General features: G+C 48.1%; 1 protein-coding gene across 1 annotated transcript; it reads right to left on the bottom strand.

Moving 5' to 3' along the window:
* Positions 1-317: 317 nt before the first annotated feature.
* On the bottom strand, positions 318-10,019 carry LOC119440397 (neprilysin-1). Its single transcript, XM_037705313.1, has 2 exons — positions 9,489-10,019; positions 318-2,084 (listed from the first exon to the last, which is right to left on the bottom strand). Exons 1-2 carry the CDS (start codon positions 10,017-10,019, stop codon positions 318-320), a joined length of 2,298 nt encoding a protein of 765 aa, XP_037561241.1.
* Positions 10,020-11,449: the final 1,430 nt, after the last annotated feature.

Genomic DNA, 11,449 nt, shown 5'->3' on the forward strand with positions numbered 1-11,449 from the left:
AAAATTGCATAGCATCCTACCCATATACAGCTTCGCTGTAATAAGTAAACGCTCGATAAAGCAAACGTATGTTTACTAGCTGATTTTCACCCTCAAAAGAACCGTACAAAAAACAATACAGTGTTAACAATGCCGAGAATATTTGCCTTAGGTCGCGGGAAACATTATTTTCCTGTACCGCTTAAGGTTAAAATGACAGTGCGTATAGCCGCTGTGAGCAAATGTTAAGCGTTTCCACTTTTTCAGGAGAAAGACAGAGTGCAAAAGCAGAGAATCAGCCATCTTTGATTCCACCCTGTACAAAAAGAAACCTAGCGCTATCGTGCTTGGGGATCAAAGTTAAACCATGCTGCCGTGCAAGGATCTGACTTTCTCATCGCTGCGTCGGGGCCGCATTTGAAAGTGTCTCCAAAGAAACTCAGTTCCTTGAGTGGTTCGTTGCACAATCGCTTTCCTTCTTTCTCGCCACACTGTTGGTAGCACCAAACGGCGTACAGAAGCTTCATACCGGGAAGCTCAGGCATGCCTGGAAGAGCCACCGCCGATTCACTCTCTTCCACCTGTGACCTAGCTGCAGAGTCAATAACCGCTATGGCAATCGCGCGCTCGAGGAAAACAACCTGCCCGGTCTCCGCATCGTGCGTGTTGTTGTTCTGCTGCTGCTGTTTTTGCATCGGCTGCTGGAGAATGCACTCAGCCGTCGCGTGCCAATTCTTCTTGTTCATCTGTGACGCGTACAACACCTTCGCCATAGCGGACGCCATAAGAGAACCTAAGCTGGCGAGCTTCAGCAAAATGGGTGCGCGTATGTCGTAGGCGGGCAACACGGCCACATCTGGTCGCAAGCTGAAGTCGTAGAACATACTTTCGACCTCGTAATATAGCAGGTCCGACGGAAGCGCGTCAGCCGTCCCCATCGACACGCGACTCCAGAAGGAACTGCTCCGACCTCGCACTAGTCGCCTCCAATTCTCGAGGGGATCCGAGGTCATGTCTTCGTAGTGTGCATAGTTTTCCTCGAGAGAATGCTCCTCTGTAAGCTGCAGCAGCTCAAAAATGCGTCCAGTGCTGTTAGCGTAGGAAGGCAGCATTCGGACGCTTGACTGCAGGCTGTTGATGTCGGCGAACACGGAGCTGTAAGATCGACGCACTTTCTGCAAGAGTTGCCTAATGTCATCCCTCACTTCATCAGTGAACATCATTGTGACATATGGTGCTAAAAACGCATAGCTGGCTGTTTGCTCTACAATTACGAAGCACAAGCGATACTGATAGTTTAGCGCCTCCTCGTAAGTCTGGAATTCTCTGATGACCCAGGGTGCATACACTTTTGTCGCCAAGATTTCCACCATGTACCACTTAAAATAGGCCTGCGCCTTCTGAGCACCAACTGCATCTGGTAACTGCATAAATTTCCTGAATAGGTACAGTGAGTCCACATAAAACCTCAGTGATTCGTTGTAGCGGCCAAAGTAATCTTTAAGAAGGCTCACCCACTGTTGCTGTGACACATTCTGAATCGCGTTCTCGATGGTAGTCTCGTTCCAGCCGGCGAAGTCATTGCCCAAGGCTACCGTCTGCAACTTCTGCTGCGTCTCCTCAATCACGTCCTTGTCAATTTGCATCCACGCGTTGTAATCAATTTTTGGGTCCTTATCTATAGTACTTAAAGCATCGTAATCGTCTTTCATCTTTGCGTAGAAGTCCGGCTTCTTCCTCCTGTGAACGTATGCCTTCAGCGACTCGCTGGGAGCCATTCTCAGGGTGATTCCTCGATCAGTGGGTTGTGCGTACGTGAGCTTTACGGGAGCGGCGATGCTCCACCGGACGCCCAAGAAGAACGTTGAGTTGAGAGCGTTGACCGGCCCTGTCCATGCGGGCGGCGAGTAGAATCCGGCCTGTTTGAGGATGCGCATGACAGTGGTCAGAGACGTGTTGTTCTGGGCGACAATGTTTTCGCATGCCTGATATGCCAGTGCTGCCTTCTGCACCGCTGTCTGTCCTGCCACCGGCACACGCACATTACGAGCGAGCTCCGTGACTTCGTCGACAAGCTTTTGGAAGAGTACATCACCCTGACTTCCCTGCATGGAAAGAAGAAACATGCGTTATGCGCCTGCTTCGACGGACCATGGCGAGCAGCTGCTTATCAGCTGTGCAATAGGAAAACCATGGTTCTTGCGCAGCTCCCAGGCTACATTGTACTTCCCACAGCTGCGTAATAACCTATGCTAGTGCGAATTGTAGAAAGAGAGAAAGAGAATAAGCATATAATACCAGAGTACACTAAAGACTGTGTGATGTAATTGTTTTATATTTACCTCTTGTTCATATGCATCTACTCTGGTATATCGACATCGTTTTTTGCGTTACATAGAAACGTAAACGCCAGCGCGCGTTTACTACATGCACTCAGATGTCCATAGCCAGTAATGGTACTCGTAAGAACGCTCTTAAAGCATTCCGGAATATTAAAAAAATAATAGAGCTAGTATGCTAACTCTAGAGGAGAAGCTGGGCGAGAAAAGCGGGAACCGCGAAGGTGCCGCCATGTCCCTACGGCTCATTTTTGTAGCACTGAAAATATTCAAAATATTATGGAAAAGCAAGCACTTACACGTAGCACGTAGGCACGAACAACGTTTGAAGTTCATTCCGTATATTTTTCAGAAAGATCAGATAGCTTTTTATGAAATTTTGATGTAAAATTTAAGGTGTCTAAGAGGTTACGTTTGCAGGTGCCTTAACTAGATGGCGCTACCATACTGACGTAGGCCCGGGATCGCGTTTATTGCGCGCCTCGTCTGAATCGCTTCTCGTCGTCTGCGCCTGCGCGCCTGCGTATAAGGTAGTAAATATGGCAGCGCACTTGCGGTTCCCGATTTCAATACATGGGCGCTATGGGGAGCTTTTCCTCTAGAGTTGGTAATATTAACTTTATTTAAAAAGTCGCAGTTTTGCGTGAAAAGCGAAGCATCGATTGCGATAGAAAATTAGTGGGCAGCTATATGAAGTCAGGATAGTAGTTTTATCGGCCGTATAAACTTCTAAAGATATGCATACTAACTAAATTAACAAGATGGTGTCACGCGCGCACAAGCAAACATGAACGCATCTCAATCGATGACCGCGGAAACTCGCTGTCAGAACGCTGTACTGAGTAAGCGTGGCAGCAGTAGCGAGCGAATTGGCCTTCGTCCCGCCGCTCGCATCAACGCGAACTAAGCCGCGAAAACACAGCGCAGGGAGGAAGGACTCTGCCCCCGCCGCAGAGGGAGCGCGGCCTTCCTCCTCCCTACCCTCCCCCCGGAGTTCGCATTCAGATGCCGAAATTTCTGCACAGAGAGGATGCTCTCGTATGATGTAGCCGATTTCTGAGGGCACGGTAGTCTAGATGCTGGGTGGAGCTGGTAACAGACGCGATCCTGCTCTGGGTTGGCAAAAAGAAGACTGGCTTCCTTTTTTAACGTAATCAGCTGCATATACACATGGGTGGAGGGGGGTCTAAATGCCGAGACTCCCGCCTGTGAATGCGAAATTAACGTACGGTAATATGACGAATATATCAGAACACGGGAGTTTAAAAGCTATGAGCTATGTAGATATGAGCTGGTAGTGATTGCCTTTCATACATATCCACCTATTCATTCGGGCCCGAAAGATGATCAAGGTGTGTCTTTTATGCCAAAGTGCGATAGATTTTGGCTGCTATTTTGGCTATTTATTCACCAATTTATTTACACTATAGTGTTTATGGTTCTGCTTTCTATTTTTTACATGTGGGCATGCATGGTCAGTTCATGCCTGCCTGCTACGGTTTCGTTTAAACAGGCACTAACATCCTCTTAAATATGGCTAATAAAAAGTGACTAGCAGATGTGACTAAAGAAAAAAAGGTGGGACATGACAGAGTGCTCTGTCCTGTCCCACCTTTTGTTCCGTTGTTCGCGCTAGTAATTATGTCACAGCAACTGCATCAACACCAACTAACGCAACTCTCTTCGTTAATTACTCGTCTTGTGGGGGGGGGGGGGGCAACTTAGCTGTTTGGAAAATAGGCAGCTTGAAATTCGTGCACTACTATCTCCGACTGACATCTCTGACACAAGCAATATGATTAGTATGCGACAAAGCGCATGCATATTCTGGTACTGATCAAACTGCATACAATAAACTTATTTGCCAACTCGTCCTTGTTGGATGTGTTTCCAATGAGCTATGATCACATTGCCAGCTTCTTTTATTGTGCATAAAAACGAACCTATACTATTTGTTTCTGAAACTGTGAAGGTACCAAACTCTATATTGTTATTAAAATCTTACGCCGATCTACTCTGAACAAGGGATGTATTCTCGGACGGTAGCTTTCGGCAATGCCCGCTTATTGGCTGGTTGAGCAATGCGTCACACGAAGGCAATAGTATTGCCAAAAGTGATCATCCGAGAATGCGTCCCCAAGTGCAAATAATTGCATCATTAGGACTGACATGAGCTTTGATGGGGATGTGCGTGTTCATCGCATGAAATTCCCGAAATTGAACACTGGATGTTTTTATTCGCTCTGTAATTTATGCTGGTATACTTGTCAAAATGGTTCGAAGTCATCTTACAGCACATTGATTATGCTCTTGCATGTGCTACAAACGATTCATCATAAAATCTCGCTGTCATTCTCGCTGTCTCGCTGTCAGTTCATAGTCATCTTAAAAGACCTCGTTGCTCTATGACTTCAGTGCGTACACATCAACGCTATCTCGCACACCTCGTGCGTAACCTGGTTAGGTTTGCGCAACACATCGCAAACATCTCGCACATGCGTGCATCTCGCACATTCATTCCCATAGCACATCGCATAGATCTCGCATACTTCGTGAAGTCTGCGTAGCTCATGCGTACAGATCTCGCACATTTTCTCGTTGAATAGGCGTAGCATATTGTTCACTTCTCGTCAAATCTGTGCGATATGCATACATCTCGCACATTCATCGCACCATTCTCACACACATTTTTTCAACAGGGAAGCAATGAATGAATTAAGATGTAGCGCCCCAGCGGATCAGGACGTCAGGTACAAGACGTCTCGCGACGGACACTACCGCAGACGACGATTTTGTCACAAACGGACGACGTTTTACGAGTTTATGGCAGGTCGTGCAATGAATAATTCGTGGCGTAGATAGCGGATAAGAACGTGTAAAAAAGCAAGGACCGCGAAGAATAGGGGATGAGCTTGGGAGTTACGGCGTCAGCCACAGGACCAATACTTGGTAATTTAGTCTGCTGAAAGAACCCATTAAGGAGTTGAGCCGAAGGCCACCTCTCGAAAGACGTTGTGATTAGCAAAGAGTAGATAGAAGTGACTGGTGAACATTGCCATGAATACGGTGATCTTTCCAAAAACAGTATAAGCAGACTGACCCCACGAATCCATGCACGACGGCATTCACTTAGGCACTTAAGTGCTGTACACGCGCTTTAAAGACCAAATAGCGTTGCCAGAAATTCGCAGACGCCATTCCAAAGAATGAGAAATCTCTTTTGCTGCCATTGCCGCCGATGGCATTCTGCATGTAACCCAAACAAGGTAGATATAATAAATTTATTTTTGGATGTGCCCAGTCGAGAGTGTCGTGGATGCGACGCAACGAACCTGTCGTTATCGTCAGCCATAGTCTGCGTTCAGGTGCCAGTAATCGACGGACAATGACAAATACCTGCTTTCTTTTGAAAAGGACAACTGCATGGGCCAACGCGAGGACTGAGACGCGGCTCGTTGATGTCGTTCTTATGACTTGTCTGTCTTTATTGCTTGGGATCATGAGTTGGCGCTCGGCTGCCGGCAGGCGGCAGGGTCGATCATCGTGCCGACACACACACACACACGCACGCACACGCACACGCACACGCACACGCACACGCACACGCACACACACACACACACACACACACACACACACACACACACACACACACACACACACACACACACACACACACACACACACACGCACGCGAACGCACGCACGCGCGCACTGTAATCGTCAAATGATTAAGCGTTTGCCAACGTGACTTCATGCGGAGCAATTGCGACGACAGAATTCGACAGCTGAATTAAGGCGACTGCGTTTAGTGGCCATCTTCACACTTATGTGCGAAACAGCTCGGTCGCGCGCCAGGATGACATCGGCAGTAAGAGCGAGCACGTAAGCACCGCGTCAGATGGGAGGAACCTCCGACAAGTGCATAGGTCGCAGTATATAGGGAATCAGACGGGCTAAGTTGGTGCCGACTTCAATGACAAGAATGCAGGAGGCTTAAGGCGCAAGACCGACACACGCTTGTACGCGTGTGTCGGCCTCTAACATCAGTTGTTCCACAGTTGGCGGCTAACACTACTAGAGACGCAGCGGGTGCGAGGATTCTTGGGAGGCGACGCTAGAGGCGGTTTTCCGGGACTGATATTTGAGCGCCAGTGAGAACGAGCGCGCCATAACAGGCACAACCTTCACTTCTATATTTCCAGATTTTTTAATGGGGGCGCAATCAGCAACTTTTTTTAGTCAATCGGGTAATGCAGCATCGCCAACGGGAGCTGCCTTTTTGGACACAAAGTCATAGCTGTTTTCAGATGAATTAGGCGCATCTGGGATCTGGCTATCTTGTAACCACTTCCAGAAAAAAAAACGTAGGTTAGGTGACTGCTAGATGTCGTATGAACATGCAAATGGTATCTTATGATACCTCTTCGTGACGAGAACATGTATTGGAATAGTCTGTATCTAAGGATATAATCGAAAAGGAGCACAATTAGCCGTAAATATTATATATATAGGTGGGGTGTTGTCCGAGTGTTATTGTCGCTGTCGTCCTCTGCCATGCCATCGCCATGGGCCGTCTAACTTAACTGCAGTGCTCTCCACCAGATGGCGTGAAGGGCCCGAGTTCTGGACTTATAATCTGGGGCTTATAAAATGGGAAAACAAGGTATCTGGGCCTATAGAGATACAGCAGGGGCTTAGGCAGGGGTGCCCTCTGTCACCTCTGTTGTTCATGCTATATTTACAAGGATTAGACATCTGCGCCTGTGCGTGCTGCGTTTACAGGCACCTTAACTAGATGGCCCCACCATACTGGCGAAGACTGGGGATTGCTTTTTTTTATTGCGCGCGTCGTCTGAATCGCATCTCGCCGTCTGCGCCTCGGCACGCTGCGTTTGCAGGCGCCTTACTTAGATGGCGCCACCATACTGGAGGAGGCGCGGGTGTCGGCCGGCGGCGGCGGACACCACCGCGAACCGAAACGGTTATTGGAAGGAGCCCATAACAGCTTACGCTGTAAAACGTGGAGTGAGCGCGCATGTACGCCGTTCCCTAAGTGCATCGTCACGTAGTGCAGTTTGAGCAAGTGCTCCAGCGATGATATCGTCTGCTGCATAGCTGTTAATGACATCATTTACACCAGCAACGTGTCTGCGCTAATAATTGGCTGCATTTAGCCAGGTGTCCAAGTGGGCGATGACATTACAAACAACCGAAGACTAAGAGAAAACACGGAAAGAAGACATTTCTAGGCTGTAAAAATGCACTATAGGCACCAATATCCAAATAAGTTTTTATAGGCACAATAAAATTTCCGCTAAAATGTTTCTAGACCCGTAGTTCACGCGTTTATGTTAAAAAAACACGGTCACGACATGAAAGATAAAATAGGCATTTTGCCTAAAGTTCCGGCCTTTAAATTCACGATCATCAGTCTGACCTTAACAAATTCACGATCACTTCAATCTGACCTTAACACCATTTCTTCGTGGTGTAACCCGTTTTTAATGAAATGAAACGTAAAAAAATGTAAAATGATGAGATTTTCTCGCGGTAGTGCTGTTTATACATCCTCATACAATATTAACAACACTATTCTGTCCTCTGTCACTTCGTATAAATATTTACGTGTTCACATTACTAACAATTGACCTGTCGTGGCAAACTCACATTGAACACGTGACAAACTCCGCCAATTGAACACTAGGTTTTTTACGTCGCAATTTCTCTCGCGCGCCCTCTTCCCTCAAACTTACATTATATAAAACGCTAGTAAGGTCTAAACTAGAGTATGCTTCATCAATTTGGGATCCCTCTACAGCACAGCTAACATACTTGAAGCCATTCAGAACCGCTCTGCACGTTTCATTGTATGCAATTATTCGCGCAGTGCCAGTGTATCTGCCATCAAAACTAGCCTTCATCTGCCAGACCTATCATCAAGAAGGAAACTCGCCCGGTTATCACTCTTTCATAAAATGTACTGTACTAACCCAGAAATAAAAAATGACCTTTTTATATCACCCCCTTACATTTCATTGCGAATCGACCACAACGTCAAGGTACAAGTACCAACTTGCCGCACAAACCTTTCCTTCAATTCATTCCTGCCCAAGACCGCATCCGAATGGAACCACCTCCCCGCCTCGGTCGCCAGCAATCCGTTCATTCATCCTTTGAGACTGCTGTATCTAACATTATATAATGATTCACCACTCCTCTCTGTAACGCCATCAGGCATTGAGAGTATGTTAAATAAATAAATAAATAAATAAATAAATAAATAAATAAATAAATAAATAAATAAATAAATAAATAAATAAATAAATAAATAAATAAATCGAGTGCGTGTTCTGTTACGCACGTAGTGAGGGGCATGCGTATGCTCCGATCCCGAAAATACACTTGTTGAAAGTTAGCGCCATGTGCGCATGCTCGCTCTTTCGTCCTGTATCGAGTGCGCTACGCCTAAGTTTTTAGTAGGGAACTATTACTCCCGCAGCGATGGAAACGAGGTCCACGAAAATTCTGCTTTTATAGTTTTTGCCCATCCTTCGGGAGACACTACCATGGCAACTGGTCATAATAACTAAAAACAGAGAGCAAAGTAAGTAAAAGGGAAGAAGTTGGTTTTCCTCGTTTTTTACCAGTCCGCTTCAAATATCACTGTCTGACGACTTCTTCCTCTTTACGTACTTGACGTTGTGCATGGCGCTGCGACAGTGTGGCCTTGATGTTCTGTGGCCTTCCCTCCCATAGTCGGTGCCGAAGCAGACATGTATGGAGAAAAAGTAGTATATGTATAAGGTTTTTACGGTGAACAACCGGTACTGCTGTGGGCAAGAAGGTGAACGGTGTCTCAGCAGTTAATCAGTAAATTAATCATTATTTATACAATAGCGCAGCGCCTTCCTTACCATATCTGCAGAAACTGCCAATGACTGTATTACAAATGTAATCATACAATGAAGTATTGAACTATGAAGTACTGGAGCACAAAAATCGCTATATACGGGAAATATCCGCCAGTGAGACCCCTCGATGAGCTGTGTTCACGCCTTCGTCCGTGCTACGTTTTTCGCTGCAGGGGCTGACCATCTTGCACACTTAATAACTGCTATCGAAAAAACGTAATCACCACGGATCTCGCGGGACTGCTGTTTCACTCACCATATGATTCCAGTTGCCGCACACATACTCGTAAAAGTCGTCGCAGGGCTCGGAGTCCGCCGATATGCTCTCGGACAGCAATCTGGCGACGTGCGCGCATGGTTCGGAGTGGCACGTGGTCAACGAGTCACTGTCCGTGTCACTGCCCCCATGACCCGAGGTGGTTCGGCGTCGCAGCAGCACCATGACGACCAGCACGCCAACGATCATAACGACGAACGCCGCCAACCCGATAATGGGCATATTCTTTTGAGTGCTCTTAGCGGGCGAAGGCGGAACACCTGGCGAGATAGCGCGCGAAGGAGGCGGGACTTTCTCTTCATCCTGCGGCGTGGCCTTGTCAACTCCTGCCATGGGTTCCTTGCTGGTCGAGGGAACCGAGCCTTTCTCACTTATTGAAGAGCGCGGCGTGGCTTTCTTACTAGACGTTAGTGAAGGAGTCTTCACTATTGCCGACGCCATTGCCGCTTCTACGTCGTAGGCCAGCATGAGAAGGGGTGCTGTCAAGGCAGACCGCTCCTCTATACCCATAAGGGCGGGTAAGCCTTCGCTGGGCGGCTGCGATGGTAGCGACTGCTCGCTTTCCAGAGCGGATAGTTGAACCTCTACCTCAGCCAGTGGGCCCGCCGTCTCTTCAGCTATTTGAGGCAGACCTGGAGCTTCCTTTGGTGTCAGTGCTTGCTCTGGAGAGGATACTGCCGCTTTGGCCACTTGCAGAGCTGCGGAGCGAGCTCTTCTTGCTTCCTGGCAAGGACACCTTCCCGCTGCCAGCCACAGCTTCCTTGTCAATTTCAGAGCTGCGGAGCGAGCTCTTCTTGTCTTCCTGCAAGGGACTCTTGTCGCCAGACGTTCTCCCCTTGCCACTTGTGGAACTCCTGAGTGAGCTCTTCTTGCTTCCTCGCAGGGAGCTTTTTCAACACCACTCGTCCCCATCCTTGCCACTTCCGGAGCTGCGCCGCGAGCTCTTCTTACTTCCCGGCAAGGCGCCCTTCTCACCACTGGACGTCCCCTCCTTGCCGCTTCCGGAGCTTGGAAGCGAGCTCTTTTTGCCTCCTGGCAAAGCACCCTTCTCTCCGCCGGACGGCCCTTCTTTGCCACTTCCGGAGCTTCGGAGCGAGCTCTTCTTACTTCCAGTCAAGCTGCCCTCCTTCCCACCGGACGTACCTCCCTTGCCACTTCCGGAGCTTGGAAGCGAGCTCTTCGTACTTCCTGGCAAGGCGGCCCTTCTCTCCACCCGGCGTCTCATCCTTACGACTTCCGGAGCTGCGCAGAGAGCTTTTTTTGCTCCCGGCGTGGAGGGAAACGGGCCCTGTTCGCCACCCTGCATCGAGAAGCGAACTTATGTACTCTTAGTGGCATGGCGATGATGCGATAAGGTTTAATGAAAACGATGGTGGCCTCAGAAATGAGTGTCATGGAGTCATTAGGCGGCAAACGTTTGACCAGTTGTCCCACGCGCATTTCCCTTTCGTTATTCGCAAAATGTCTCATAACGGACCGATAATAGTCCGCCCGAAATTCCCCGCGTATAACTGAATAATTGCCATGTGTCTCATTCACTGTATGATATAACCGGATCGTGTAGGTTAGAGATGGGGGTTTATTGCAAGACGGTAAAGCGAACTGCCGCGCGTAGCGCCGATGGTTATTGTTTACGCGCGCACGGACCTTGTAAGCAACTCCAGGCGCGGTAACTACTCACGTGACCTGCGATGATTCCAGGCCGTGTGGCAGCGCTGCTGCCGCATTAGTGGTGTTCCAAAGTGCCGTAGGGTGCAGCCAACATCCACTACTGAGTTTCATACTGCTACTCTCTAAGTAAAAATTCCAAATCTTACAGGAGCCCATACACGGGGCCCAGTGTGAGCCTCGGCTAAAATTATGAAGGTAACTTTTCAAGAGAAAGCGCTCTGCTAAGGTCTGACAAAATATGTCCGAGCACGCTGCGTCAGAAAAAAATG

The sequence above is a fragment of the Dermacentor silvarum genome, chromosome 1, assembly GCF_013339745.2.
Source record: "Dermacentor silvarum isolate Dsil-2018 chromosome 1, BIME_Dsil_1.4, whole genome shotgun sequence".
Taxonomy (NCBI): Eukaryota; Metazoa; Arthropoda; class Arachnida; order Ixodida; family Ixodidae; genus Dermacentor; species Dermacentor silvarum.